This window comes from Caretta caretta, chromosome 21 (genome assembly GCF_965140235.1).
Source record: "Caretta caretta isolate rCarCar2 chromosome 21, rCarCar1.hap1, whole genome shotgun sequence".
NCBI lineage: Eukaryota > Metazoa > Chordata > Testudines > Cheloniidae > Caretta > Caretta caretta.
This window is the reverse complement of record NC_134226.1, coordinates 9,314,080-9,329,323: the sequence shown is the minus strand read 5'-3', so window position 1 is coordinate 9,329,323 and position 15,244 is coordinate 9,314,080. Positions and strand designations below refer to the sequence as shown.

Here is a 15,244-nt window from a genome sequence, read left to right as displayed (position 1 = left end):
GACACAAACAACTACAGAAGGAGAATGGCTACCTCGTGAGGGCACTGGCCTCAGACACAAGGCCTGGGTCTCTGCTGCAGACTCCCTGACCTGAGGCAAGTCAGAGCCTGCCTCAGTTTCCCCATCTGCACACTGGATATAATAGCCCTGCCCCCCAGGCAGGTTGGTCAGCATGTCTCTTTCGCCAGCAACGTTGGCTCAATACAAAGATATTACTTCACCCACCTTGTCTTTCTACTATCCTGGGACCAGCATGGCTGCAACACCACTGCAAACAAAATTCTACAACATTTAAAAATAAATCAAAATAGTCTGAATTCCCCCCAAAAATTGGGTGTTTTGGTGTGTCTTTACAGGGCTTCTGACAGTCACTATTCAGCACCCGTGACAAAGGGCAATAATTATAGTCCAGTTCCTCTCGTTGATTTCTTTGCAGAAGGCTAGCGAGCTCCAGCTTCAAAATCAAAACCTGCAGAGGAATGTAAAGCTCTGGAACAGCTGTGCCAACAGCACCATCTTGTGCTCCTAAGTCACAAGTGCAGTATGTTTCAAATGCAATAATCGTGCACCTGTATAAATAAGGATCCGGTTTTTCTCAGTGACAAGCATCAAGGGGCAAAAATTACATCCTGGAAATGATCCTGAATTATAGATACGAATACAGATTTCTCTACCACTAGGCATATTTGGATGTCAGGGTTACATGCGTGCATAAAGACTGTAGCATCATTTGAGAAAACATGCATGGGAGGAGAGGTGTGTAAAAAAGCATCTGACAAATGGAAGGACAAATTGAAGGGGATGATCCTGATCCCACTGAACTCAAAAGTACCTGTGGCTGATGGCAGTCAGGATTCGAACACTAAGTCCACCGGTCACATAAAGTGTCCCAGAACTACTGACTCCTGGGACCGGCTTTCAGCAGAGCTCACCTCTCATTCGGGCACCCAATTAAAAAACAGATTTTTAGCCCACAGCAGCTCCCCCTTGTGACACTCATGGCCAGATTTTCAAAAACTCAGCACATGCAGGGCTCTTCCAAAAACCTGGCTACATATCTAGGCATCTAAATAGTTTCACAGAATATTAAGGCCAAACCACTTAGTCTGACCCTCCTACATATCCCAGGCCATTCAGTTTCCCCTTAATACCCCTATGCTGAGCCCTAAGACTTCAAGTAAACTGAAGCATTTTAGTCCTCAGGCAACTGTACTGTTGGGCACTGGTGGCACCTTGGTCTCTCGTCTCTGCCTGGTGCACCCAAGACCCCTGCAATGTCAGGGAACTGACTAGGTGAAAAATGCCCAGGTGATCCCAGCAGACAAGTCACACCCTGTGCCACAGGGAAAGGTGAAAAAAAAAAAATCTGATTCCTGCTAATCTGACTTGGGGGGAAAATTCCTTCCTGACTCCAAATCTGGTGACCAGAACTCTCTGGAAAAATCTGTCCCGGATTACGGGATATGAACCCTTCTGAAAATTCTGGCCCACGTGACCTTGGACAAGTCACTTCCCTACTCTGTGCCTCAGTTTCCCCCTCTGTAAAATAAGGATAAGTGATACTGATTTGCTTTCATAAACCACTGAGATCTCTGGGATGACAGCCACTGTGGAAATGCATGGGATCATCATGGTTGCTGTCCTTCACCCCACACAAATAAACCCCTACACACGGATACGCTGTAAATAAATATATTTTAATGATTTTTTCCCATTCCAGTTCATTCTTTTGTACATTTATTTATAAAACAGTAGTAAAATTTTTGAATCAGAGCACAGTGCATTAAAAAACAAAACACAAAAGATAAAAAAATCCACGACTGTTCTCTCATGGCATGGGGAGCACCCCACTTCTCACGCTGGCTGGAGCAGGGGATAATGATGAGGCATGTTCTGCATCCCATAGCCATGAGCCGAGCGCAGTATATACTGTATCTGACAGACATTGACCCCATTCTGCATACAGCACACACCACAACTCACAGTCCATGAAGCATGCCGCACTACGGTATATACTATTGAGGAGGAGCACTTCAAGAAATGTCTGGCTAAGATGTTCCAAAGTGACCAGTGATTCTGGGTACCCAACTCAAGGCATCTTAAAGGGGCCTGATTTTCAGAGGGTGGGGTGCTCAGCACTGTCTGAAAATACAGCACCCAAAGTCACTAGTCTCTTTTGCAAAACATGGCTTCCAAGCTTTGCCCTCCCAAATTCACATGCTTTTCTGAGATGGTTGGGCCCGCATCCTATCAGAAATCTTATGATGTCAGATCTTCCCACACAAATCTTGGTTTCGGTCAGATTGCAGATGCTGCAACAGACCAGGAAAATCTTTCCACTAGATGACATCACTTCCTGTCCCACCCACCAACAGACAGGAAGCGTAAAGGCATGCCACGGTTTCAGACCTCAAGAACAAAAAAGCCAAGTGATTCAAGCTGACATCTTAAGTGAAGGTTACATATGTGCCCATCCCTAGTACATACCGTGTCCTGAAGCCACTCAAGCACACGGCATAATGCACACGATATACTGCATCCTGTGTTTGCTGAAGCATGCCGCGAATAGTGCACAGTTATAACAGAATCAACCTGCTGTGGGTTCAGAAAGAGCTTTGGATTCAAACCAGGCAGTTTTATTTTCCTCTAAGGGACTCTCCTTATGAGAACGTCTGAGCAACAAAGCACACTAGGCCTGTCTAGGTACGTTCCTCTCAGCCCACTGGCTATGGTTCCACCAGGACTTCCAAGAATCTGACTCTCATCCCACTGGGCACAGCTTCCCACCTGCCTTTCCTGGAACCTTACCCTAGCTCACTGGCAAGAACGTCACCAGCTCTTCCTAGACTGGCTCGGACCATGCACCAATTCCAGTATCTGCTGGATTTTTAGCCTACATCCTGCAGGTCTACATGTGTGAGGCTCTGCAGACAAGCCATGTATCCATAGGCACTTAACATGGATCTATAAGGTTCTACAAGTTCTGCTGCAGAGGATGCATGCTGCCTGCCTGCAGGCACTTAGCAGAAGTCCCCAAGACTCTCCGGGTGACTGTTCAAATGTGTACAGGGACACAGTGCGTCCACATAGACACTTGTGTTGCGTAACGGAGTCTATAATGGCTGTATTGGAGGATGAATATCCACAGGCACTTAACACAAGTCTATAGGGCTCCAGGGGCCCTGCTCTGAAGGACTATTCCTGTTCATAGGCACATAATAATGGTTACTTGGAGGCAGCCCTCGCCTTGGTTTAACATGGCAAAACGGACACTCCCATCGCTCGTCCTGCAGCCCCCACTCACTGAAAGAGCCACAGAAAATCCTGGCCGCTCACCTCCCCCCGAGACCCTGCATTTATGCCACTGACATTTGCAAGAGCTCCCCTTGCTGGACGGCTATCTCGGGGCAGTGGTTAGTCGTTCCCTCTCCTGCTACCAAATATACGGGAAAGGGAACATGGGCTAGGGACATCCCTTTCCCCTGTTCTTCACTGACTCTCCTGACTGCCAGGGGCTGGGGATCACCCATCTCAAAAGGGGAAAGAGGTGCTGCCCTCTCTCCCCCACTTTCTCTCACTCGCTTTCTTTACCATCACATGCAAATGTCACTTCCTACTGGCACTTCTCATTGTCAGCTGGGGAGCTGCCTACACCCTGGAGATCATCTCACTCCCATCACAGACTCGCGCTTGCCCCAGAGCTGTACCCTATGGTCACGTTCACACTCAGCACCCTATGATCCAATTCACGAGCTCTTTCCTTCTCAGGGAGTTGGCAGGTTGAGTTTTCCCTTGTGATTTTAGGTCCTGGCCCAGCACCAGTCCCCAGGGTTTGAAGTCAAGGGGGCTGTGTGCGCGTGCGCGCAGGGGTCCCACCTGCGCAGCTCTCAGTGCAGAATCAGGGCTGGAGATGGGGCCTGATCTATACAGCCTGGATCTCAGCACTCCTGAACTTTGAGGATTGGGATCCAGACATTACTAATAAAAGAAAGATATTACATCATTCTCCAGTAATGGCCCCAAACACTACCATTTGCTGTAGCCTTCCTGCAACACTTAGGGCAGTTACTGGGGTATAATGTGGTATCATTACTAGAGCTGTCAATTAATTGCCGTTAACTCATGCAATTAACTCAAAAAAATTAATCGCGCTGTTAAACAATAGAATACTAATTGAAATGTATTAAATATTTTTGGATGTTTTTCTACATTTTCAAATATATCGATTTCCATTACAATGCAAAATGTAAAATGTACAGCGATCATTTTATATTATTTGTATTACAAATATTTGCACTGTAAGAATGATAAAAGAAATAGTATTTTTCAATTCATCTCATACAAATACTGTAGTGCAATCTCTATCGTGGAAGTGCAACTTTCAAATGTAGTTTTTTTGATTACATAACTGCACTCAAAAACAACAGTGTAAAACTTTAGAGCCTACAAGTCCACTCAGTCCTACTTCCCGTTCAGCCAATCACTAAGCGAAACAAGTTTGTTAACATGTATGGGAGATATTGCTGCCCACAACACTTTCATTGCAAATTTGACAAAATGCAAAGAAGATACCAATGTAAAATTTCTAAAGATAGCTAGCACTTGATCCTAGATTAAAGAATCTGAAGTGCCTTCTAAAATCTGAGAGGGATGGAGGTGTGGAGAATGTTTTCAGAAGTCTTAAAAGAGCAACACTCTGACGCGGAAACTACAGAACCCAAAACACCAAAAAAGAAAATCAACCTTCTGCTAGTGGCATCTGACTCAGATGATGAAATGAACATGTGTCGGTCCGCACTGCTTTGGATCGTTATCGAGCAGAACCCGTCATCAGCATGGACGCATGTCCTCTGGAACGGTGGCTGAAGCATCAAGGGACATGTGAATCTTTAGCACATCTGGCATGTAAATATCTTGCGACGCCGGCTACAACAGTGCCATGCAAATGCGTGTTCTCACTTTCAGGTGACATTGTAAACAAGAAGCAGGCAGCATTATCTTCTGCAAATGTAAACAAACTTGTTTGTCTGAGCCACTGGCTGAACAAGAAATAGGACTGATTGGACTTGTAGGCTCTAAACCAGGGGCGGCAAACTTTTTGGCCTGAGGGCCACATCGGGTTTCCGAAATTGTATGGACGGCCAGTTAGGGGAGACTGTGCCTCCCCAAACAGCCAGGTGTGGCCCGGCCCCTGCCCCCTATCCAACCCCCCCGTTCCCTGATGGCCCCACTCCAGGACCCTTGGTCCCATCCACCCCTCCCTGTCCCCTGACTGCCCTCCACAGCCCCATCCAACCCCTCCTCTCATTCCTGACTGACCCCCCGGGACTCCTGCCCCCATTCAACCCCAATGTTCCCCACCCTCTGACCGCCCCGACCTCCCTTGCCCTTTATCCAACCCCCTCTGCTCCCTGCCCCCGACCACGCTGCCTGGAGCGCCGATGGCTGGCAGGGCTACAGCGCACCACCCAGAGCACCAGGACAAGCAGCTGCGCCACCCGACTGGAGCCAGCCACGCCACCGTGCAGCACAAAGCACCAGGTCAGCCCGCAGCTCTGCAGCTGCGCTACCCGGAAAGACCTCGCAGTCCCGCCGCCCTGAGCATTGCACCGGCAGCACAGTGAGCTGAGGCTGCGGGTGAGGGGGAACAGCAGGGGAGGGGTTGGGGGCCAGCCTCCCGGGCCAGGATCTCAGGGGCTGGGCAGGAGGGTCCCGCGGGCCAGTTGTGGCCCGCGGGCCGTAGTTTGCCCACCTCTGCTCTAAACTAAAGTTTCACATTGTTTTATTTTTGAATGCAGGGTATTTTTTGTGCATAATTATATATTTGTAAGTTCAACTTTCATGCTAAAGAGATTGCACTACAGTACTTGTATTAGGTGAACTGAAAAATACTATTTGTTTTTTACAGTGCAAACATCTGTAATCAAAAATAAATATCAAGTGAGCACTGTACACTTTGTATTCTGTGTGGTAATCCAAATCAATATATTTGAAAATGTTGAAAACATCCACAAATATTTAAAGAAATGGTATTCTGTTATTGTTTAACAGTGCAATTAATTGCATGATTAATTATGCGGTTAAATTTTTTAATCGCTTGACAACCCTAATCATTATTAAAGATTTCCCCATCTTCCCCACATGCCCCTTAGGCTCTTACTGTAGAATACTGTTGTCTATTCTTTTAAACAGAAGTGATCTCCCCCCCCCCCCCGCAACCACCTCCTCTTCCCCACCCCAATTCCCCTTGTGGCTGTGCCGACATCAACAGCACTGAGAAAGCAGAAAACAATTCAGCTACAAAGCTGTGCAAAGAAACTCCTCGGGGGGGGGGGGGGGGGGGGGGGGGGGGGGGGGGGAGGGATGGACTCTTAGAAGCCAAAGAGCCCTGGCTAAGATTCTGGCAATCGTTACCAATGTACAATCATCCTCCTGCTTCACACCAGGGTGGCTGCCCTGTTACCCAGTCTCTACGCGTAGGCCCAGATACAGGTTTATATTAAGGATCCAAAAGACACGGTATAAAGACCGATTTGCCTTCTGTCTGAAAAGCCCCAGCTCCGAATTATGACGACACGAATGGGGTCAGGAGCCAGTGCTGGTCATTTTGAAGGAGTTCTCGATTCCATTCTCTTAATGGACCAAACCTTGTTTTGGTCAGGGATGGAAATATCCTCTTCCAATCAGCGAGAACATGGCTTGCGTTGCCAGAAACTTGGAAGCAGACATGGAAGCAACTGGGGGCGAGGGGGAAGACAGAGCCACAATGAGGACACAGAACAGCCCTTTGCCGAAACAGTATAACTCCTCACTGTTTCCTTTTGAGCTCAGCAGGGCTAATTTCCGTGGTTTCTAGGACACCACGCCCAGCAAGAGAGATTCCAACCTGAATATGAAGACACAGGAAGTCGAAGAGGGACTTGTTGGAGGGAAGAAGTTGTTTTTAATGTTCCCTGGCAGTTCCTCGTCAAATGGATATTGGTTCTGGGATCAACCTCAAGACAGGGTGGCATGGGTTGGAGGAGCACCTACACGAGAGATTTAGAACACCAGTTTCCCCATATCACTGAGCTCCTCAGTGCTGCCGGAGAACTCTGTAGAACAGAGACCTTGTTCTCCTCCTCTTCAGAGCCAAGCTCACGGAGCCGTGAACTCAGATTCCCCCTCCATCCCTCCCCCCACACCCCACGTAACTTTTCCCAGCTTCTATCCATGGCTGGGTTTGTGCTCTTTAAAGGGCAGAAAAATTCCCTCCCATGGATGTTTCAGCAGAAAGCGTTTGATCCAGATCACTTGACCTCGTGTGGCCATCTTCCACGCGTTCGTGATGACACTGAACACGCTGAGCCAAACCCAGAGACCCCTTAACTCAGGCAAAGCCTCCCACTGGCCCCAATGGGTGGCTTGCCTGAGTAAAGACTGAGAAAGAAAACAACTCAGTCAGGTCTTTCACTTATTTTACTGGGAGCAGAGGGCACTCAAAGCCTGCCAGGATTTGGCCCACTGAGTGTTTTAACGGAAGACGGGCTCTAAGCTCACCCTGACGATAACTGAATCAGTTATTTAGGGTGCCTTCCATGAGCTTGATTTGCTAGGTTCAGGCACTGGGGATGCTGGGTGTGAGGGTCCCAACTTGGAGGTTTCAGTGTACAGAGGCGCATTCAAACCCCCTTTCCAGGTGTGGTTCATAGAGGAGGTTCCCACACACACATGCCTCCAGGTCTCAGGTTCAGATTTAGCCCAACGCGATACTCGGTAGTCAGAAGTCACTCAGGGCACGTCTAGGGTGCAGATGGGAGTGCGCCTGCCAGCCTGGGCAGGCGAACATGTGCTCGCTCTGCTCCAGCTAGTGCACTAAAAACCAGTGTAAATGGCACGGTAAAGCAGCAATGAGTACAAGCTCGTCTCAACCCCTGGGTCGCGATGCAACCAGCACACTACTGTTCTTAGCTCCTGCTAGTGTGAGCCCAGCTAGCACGTCTGCCTCGGCTGGGAGGCTCGCTCCGGCAAGGTTGACCAGATGTCCTGATTTTATAGGGACAGTCCTGATATTCGGGGCTCTGTCTTATACAGGCGCCCATTACCCCCCACCCCAATTTTTCACACTCGCTCTCTGGTCACCCTCAGGTGCATTTGAAAAAGCCGCCCAAGTGTTTAATAGTGCAAAATGGCCAGCACCAAAAAGTGAGGGTGCAAAGCCAGAAGCTGGTGTCCGGAAACACCAGTGTGGGTTTAGTTGCACACTGATGGTTTTGACTGAATATCACTTGGAAGTTTTGGGATTCATCTGAACAGAGTGAGAGGAAGCAGAGATGGGCCCAAAACGGCATCCCAACCCCCTCCACGCTTTCGAGGGTTAGGAACCCACTTCTGAAGTTGGAGGCTCGGTCCCATCTCTCACGGGGCGGAAGTTGAGTGGGACTCAGTAGGTCCACTCTCAAAGCCGGTGCCTTTACAAACCCCGGTGACAAATAAATGAGGCTGTTGCATCCCACTCCTGCTCCCAGCTTTGAAAGTGTCCCTCTGGTATCACTAAATAATTTGTTCAGATTGCCCTCCTCCTCCTCCTCTTCCCCCCTGTAGCCTTCTTACCCAGTGAGCCTTGAGAAACACACCTCCCCTACTCCATGACGACTAGGGACACCACACCCTCCCTTGGGAAAGCTGCACATCCCTGCCCAAAAAGGGAAGGGGAAGCCTAATGCGGGAACATGGTACAAGGCAGCCTCTGCCGACGTCTTCAGAGCAATAGCGCCAGGGCTGGGGAAGACTTTGAGGGAACGTGGGTCACGTGGTGAAGCTTGGCTGGATGCACATTTGCAGCAAGGCGCTCTGAGCGACAAGCCCCCTGTTAGCCTCCGCTGGGACTTGAAGGCTCCTTCTCATACCTGATGGCCTGGCTTCCAGCCTCCACTCCTGCACTGCGTGCGGCTTGTGGGAAGCTTAGCTGAAAGGCAAGGCAGCTGGGCTGTAAATCTAGGGTCATTCCAAGCCAGGGAGCTCCGCTCAGTTCATGGCAAAGCAAGAAAGTTTGCAGATCAAGTTGTAGCAACAAGGGTCTGACTTTCCCAGTGACTGTGACAACGCTTGCATAGAGAAATGTATTTCTACGTAGGCTCAAGTGTGGGTTGGGGTCCTCGTGAGTGGGTGGGGGGGATGTGTGTCTTCACAGACAAGCCTCACTCCTCGTCCTTTCCCCCAGGCTGCGAACGGCTCGTTGTCACAGCATGTCAGCATCCTCCATGCTGAAGCTGCTCCTGCGACTGCTGGCCTTGGAGGCCTCAGGGGACATGGCGGAGAACAAGGGGTCAGAAGCCAGAGGTAACATGGTGTCCTCCATCAGCATCAAGTCCAGCTCCTTCTTGGATAAAGAGGGAAAAGAGACATTGTGGCTGGGGTCCAGCTGGTCGCGGAACCCTCTGGAGCCATCGTCAAAGCTCAGGCCGTGGGTAAAGTCCAGCTGGTAGGGAGACGGAGGTAGCAACGGCAGCTGCTGCTGCGTCTCCTGGTCTGGAGGTAGCTGGGGCTGCTGAGGCTCCATCGACCCGTCCTCTCCAGTCGCTTCTTGCTTCACGACCTGCTGAACTAGTTCTGCCATGTTCACGCCGGAGGGCGAGGCGGCAGGCAGCCCATGGAGGCGCGCCTGCATCTCCAACTCCTGTAGGACAGAGCACACAAACCAGGAGTCCTTACGAGGGGCACCAACACCACCATAACAGGGAGCAGGAGGGAGCCAAGATGGTCTCGCCCCACTAACTGCTCTGTGGGGAACCCTCCCCCAGCCTGAAAGCTGAACTGACACAATCCAGCAGCCAGAAACAATGGGTGAAAGGCACCAGGGTCATGTTAAGGACCAGAGGGTTGACAAAGTGCAGACGCTACAGGCCAAGACTGTCCGAAGCAACTGATGATTTTGGGCCCCCAACTTGAGAAGCCTTCAAGGGGCCTGATTTTCAGACAGGGCTGAGCACCTGCCCCTCTGAAAATCAGGACCGTTCCAGATGTCTTAAGTCAGGCACTTTTGACCACCTTGGCCCTGGCCGCCACCCACTCCAAGAAGGCAAATAAGAACCACGGCTCCCAGAAGCCCTAACAGCATTTTTGTGGTTACTCCCACCTCTCCCCATGGCCACTAAGCATGGTTCATTTCAAATCCTCAAGCAGCTCCACCCCTTTCGAACATCCTTCTCAGGGGACTGAACTGGTGACAAGGCCAGATGGAAAAGGCAGACAGACAGACAGGGGCCTTGGGAGAGGGGTGAAGAGATTCCAAGAGAGACAGCGGAAGAGAAAGATAGCAAACTACACAAAGACAGGGGATGCCCAGGGAAATAAAGAAGGAGGAAGAGGCAAAGAAGAAAACAGCAATTCAAACTTTAATCCATAAAGTCCCCAGTCCCTGCCAGGTTTTCTATTTCGTAGGCTGAATTCCAGTGATCAGCGACCCAAGGATAAGGTGAGGCGGACATTGCAGGCTCAGTGCTTTAGTGCAAGCAGGCTGCTCGCTAACCTACATGAAATCCCTGGCTAAAGCTGGCGTCAGCATCCCTATCCAGGTAGCACCAGGTACCATAAACCCTAGGTCAATCTTTCCAAACCTGGCGGCCTAGTGAGCCTCCTAAATCCACACTGAGGCTCCTAAAAACCTCTCTTTAGGTGCCCAGAGATGGATTTGGAGCCTGCCATTAGCAAATAGGTTTGAAAGTGTTAGCCCAAGTGCCACAGCCTGGGAAGCACAGGCCTCCCCACGGCAGGGACAGCTACAAACACAGCAAGCCTGGCTCCCACGCGAACGCCAAGAGTTGCAAGTGTTCCTTGTTTTGAATGGAAGCACTCCCAAACTAGCTCGTCCCTGCCACTGGTGGGAACCGGTCAGCTGCAAGCGGAGGGCCTGATCTGCAAAGCAGCACTCACAAGTCAATGGAAATGGCCCAGGTGAGGAAGAGGGTAGGCAGGAGCAGGCCCCTAAAGGACCTGCATGTCTGCAATAAGTAAGCTGTGCAAACAGCATTGCTAGGGGCCCGATGCAAAGCCCACTGAAGTCAATGGGAACCTAGCCAGAGACTTCACTAGTTTTGGCCCAGTGTGTGCATGGAGCATCTCAAAGGGGCAGAAATGAATCTCAGGTGATGCCAGTGAGAGTCTGGACGGACTCCATTTAGGTCAATGAAGATGCTCTAATTTCACAGCCTTAAGGGAGAACAGAATCTTGCCCAGACCCCCTGTGAAGGGGCAGGAACAAGATTTGAGCCCCTGAAGGTGTTTTAAGGTACGTCTACACCAAGAAAAAAACCCAAAACCTGTGGCACCTAGTCTCAGAGTCCGGGTCAACGGCATCAGACTCGCGGAGCTAAAGATAGCAGTGTAGGTCAGGCTGGAGCCTGCCCTCCAATGCCCTTTCCTGCACAGGGTTTCAGAGCCTAAGACTGCATGGCTACACTGCAATTTTTAGCATGCAGCTCTAGCCACGTGAGCCCAAGTCAACTGACCCAGGTGACCCATGGCCGTGTCGTGGGTCTCTTATTACAGTGTGGATACATCCTCAGGCTGGGTTAGAATGGAGGGACAGGGGGAAGATGGGAACACACCTGGATACGGATCAATAACTGCTTATTCGTCATTTCCAGACGCCGAGAGTGATTCTCCAGATCCCGTGACCTCTGCAGGTCCTTCTGCATCCTCCTGATGTAATCAACCGAGGCCTTCAGGATCGTCCCTTTGTTCCAGCGAACATCTCTAGGGTACCACATGGGAGAAGTCATTACAATCTGTGCTGTTAGCTCCTTCTAACCAACTCCAAGGCCCGGACAAGTTCTAACGAGCACTGCTGTACTGAAATGCCTCTCTGCAAATGTAATGCCCTGAATTACCTCCTGGACACACTCATGTAGGGAATGGCACTGGCCTGGGTCAATACACACACGCCATTATCCCAGCCTCTGAAAACACCAAGCACCAGACTCCTAGGGAATCCGATGTGGGACCAGACACTGACACCCGACCGGCTAGTATCAAAGCAGTTGCCCAGCTGGAAGATCAGATGAAGGAATGAAAATTCTCAATGTGTGAAACAGAATCTGGCTCAGCACTGGAACAACCCGTTACTAGGAAACAGCAGACAATCATCTACATCTAGTCCATCCCTGGCCAGAGCAGGCTTGATCTCCACAGTAAATTTTCAGGTGCCTTGTCCAGTCAAGTTTTACAGGTCAAACAACGGGACTCCCACTGTTTCTCCGGGACAAACACTCAACAGTTGCAATTAGAAAGTTTTCTCCTGATCTACAGAATAAGGTTCATCCCCCAGGGCCACACCATTTGGACCATCCTTAACAATTCCTCTGCCACGCACCATCAAATCCACGTGGGATATGTAAGACAAGGCGACTTGTACCGCTTGCAGTGATACTTACAGATCATTGGCTTTTGGGATCAGCATTCCAAGTTCTTTGATGCGATCGTTGATGTTAAACCTTCGTCTTCTCTCAACTAAAGAGAGGGAAGGGAAAGAGAGAGTTGGAAACTGACCCACGTTTAGGAATTTGGGACCAGCCTCAACTCTCTGCAGCCTGTACCACTCTCAGTCCCCACTGTCCCCAACCTGGATTATGGAAATCACCAAGTTCCCCAGAGAGATTCTCGTCCCTTGTTCTCCTTACCCAGCTTTGGACCGAGGGACTAGGAGAGCCATTCAGAAGCTGGCCTGTCCTCGTCACCCAAACATGCATCCTTCAATTCTGGAGGACTGCAGTTTACATGTGATCGACTTCACAGGCACAGGGCAGTCAGAGGTGGGGTGGCAAAAGTCTAGATGGGGAAACATTCAGTGGGCGAGGGACAGTTTAGAGAGGAGGGTGGGTTGCAAGAGCTGTTGGGAGAGATGGGGTAGTGTAGAGCCATATTGGATGGGAGAGAAGTGGTTGAAGGTAGCATGCGGTGTCATAGGAGGTACTGGGTATGACAAGGGGGCTTGGAGGTGGGGTGGGAGAGACTTAGGATGCTATTTAGCATAGGAAGTTATTGAGACCAAGAGCTTAGCACTATTCAAACAAAGGATGAGACATTTTGATGGAGAAAGAGAACATTAGAGTTACATTAGACATGGTACCAATATCTATGGGATACAAACCCTCATATTTCAGGCCGCAAGCTAGTGGTGAGGGCCTGACAGTGCTCATGAAGAAACTTCCCTCTGAACAGGTTATCCCATAACTGTCCAGAAGATACTGTCTGATCTTACTTCGATTGTAAGACCTTTGTGGCAAGAACTGTCTCTTTGTTCTATATGTACAGCCCCTAGCGCAATGGGGGCTTGGTCCATGGCTAGGGACCTGAGGCACTACTGCAATAAAAATAAAATAATCACAATAATGAGGTTTCTTTTACTTTCCTCTGAAGCATCTGGGACTGGCCATTGTCAGCCAGGATACTGGGTTAGGTGGAGCTCTGCTCGGAGATGCTGTGGGGATCCCTGTATGCCATGCACAAGAGGTGCGAGGTGGAATGGGCTGTTCAGACAGATGAGCAGGATGAAGGCAGAGTGAAAGGGAAACCAGCGATACAGACAGAGGTGCCTCCAGGAAAAGAATGGGGGTTGGGCTGAAGGGAACTAGGGCAGGAGACCCAGCCATACAGCTAGAATGAACCATCCACTCACTCAGGTTGTGATTGTCCTTCTTCTGACGCTCTTTAGCCAAGGCACGACTCTCGGCATCTACAAGAAAGACCCAAGAGGTCACACCATGCTCGTTACAAAGCTGTGTTTTCTCCCCACCTCTCCCAGCATCACTCAGTACGTAACGTCAAACAGAGTGGGCAGGATTCTGTTTGACCCGCACCCCGCGTAACCCTCGCTACCATCAGTGGCACGAGCATTGATGCAGGATTTGGCCCGACCTGACAGACACGGACACACACATAAGCTGCAGTCAGAACTCACATGCGTTACCTGTCAGGTCTCTCTTCTGAGTGAGGTCGGCAGGGCATGAACTGCTGGTGACAGCCACCAGGGAGGCCGTCAGCTGGGGGTCACCACTATATACATTCATATGACTGCTGGACATTGGAAGCTGAAAAACAAGGAAGCACATGATTAGTATGGTTCTCATCTAGGAGGAGGAGGAGCGGGAGATGGGATCAGGGGGTTAGAAAGCTGGCTCAGGGCTGGCTCTCCAGTAAGATTCCAAATCACAAGGCCTGGCATGAAGGGCACCACAATCAGTTGAGCATGCAACTGGGAGCTGGAAACTGCTGGTTTCTACTCCCCTGCTCTGCCACTGACTCTCTGTGGGACCTTAGGTGAGTCACTTCACCCCTCTGTGCCTCGGTTTCCCTATGTGCAAAATGAGGACAAGGCTACTGACCTAATTCACGAGGGGCAGGGAAGTGATGGCTTAGACACTGAATCCATCAAGCTGAGATTTTCTAAGGGAGGAATTGACTTTCACTGGGCACTAGGCTCTAACTCCTAGCTCTAACTCTAAGCCCCACTGAAAATCCCAGCTATAAACATTGACAAAGCGCTAAGTAGCCTCATTGCCGCATGATACGTTCTCACGGTGGGACGCTAAGTGATGGAAAGGGAGGAGGGTGTTAAAAATCAATCAATCAATCTTCACCTTGCTATGGTGCCTTCCATCCAGTGACAGAATCTCAAAGCACAATCAAGAAAGCCTCACCATACACCCTGGGAGTTAGATATCCTTAGCCCTATTTTACAGATGGCAACACTGAGAGGTAAATGGACTCGCTCATGGACGTGCAGTGGCTGAATCAAGAACTGAAACCAAGACTCCCAATTCCCCTGCTCTAATCACCAGACTGCAATCCTCACAGTCAGGCCAAAAGTTCAAGTGATAGCAGCCTGTGCTGGGAGTTCAGGCCTCAAACCCTGCTGAGTTTGCACAATGGGGGACAGTCACGGATCTCTTACGCCCTCCCAGCCCTTTGGGGCTCATTTAAAAGCAGAAGCCTAAGGAAAGGGCTCGTGGAGTCTCATAGCAGTCAGTCATGCTATTGCACTGCTTTCCCCTCCCCCAGCCCACACACAGCAATGCCAACCCGATGTTTACAGTCTCTAGGTCAGGCTGCAGCCAGCTCAGACTAGCACTGGCTGCTGACTTACTAGGCAATAATAATCACTACAACTCTAGGGGCTGGGCAGGGGGAAAGAGGCTCAGCCAGTTTGTACACACCATGACGCATGATTTCCCACTGCCTGCCGGGTGCTGGGCTGACATACAGA

The 15,244-nt window shown here is 50.0% G+C and overlaps 1 protein-coding gene across 2 annotated transcripts in view; it reads right to left on the bottom strand.

Annotated features, from left to right (window-relative positions):
* Positions 1-6,920: 6,920 nt before the first annotated feature.
* Positions 6,921-15,244, bottom strand: part of TFEB (transcription factor EB) — a 49,223-nt gene continuing 40,899 nt past the window's right edge. The window contains exons 5-9 of one of the 2 annotated variants that reach the window (XM_048826408.2): positions 13,940-14,069; positions 13,658-13,714; positions 12,414-12,489; positions 11,589-11,736; positions 6,921-9,658 (exon numbers count right to left, since the gene is read on the bottom strand). In XM_048826408.2, coding sequence (XP_048682365.1) covers positions 9,221-9,658; positions 11,589-11,736; positions 12,414-12,489; positions 13,658-13,714; positions 13,940-14,069 — 849 coding nt within the window. In that variant the 3' untranslated portion in view covers positions 6,921-9,220. The remainder of the gene's footprint in view (positions 9,659-11,588; positions 11,737-12,413; positions 12,490-13,657; positions 13,715-13,939; positions 14,070-15,244) is intronic. The other variant, XM_048826409.2, reaches the window with a different exon arrangement.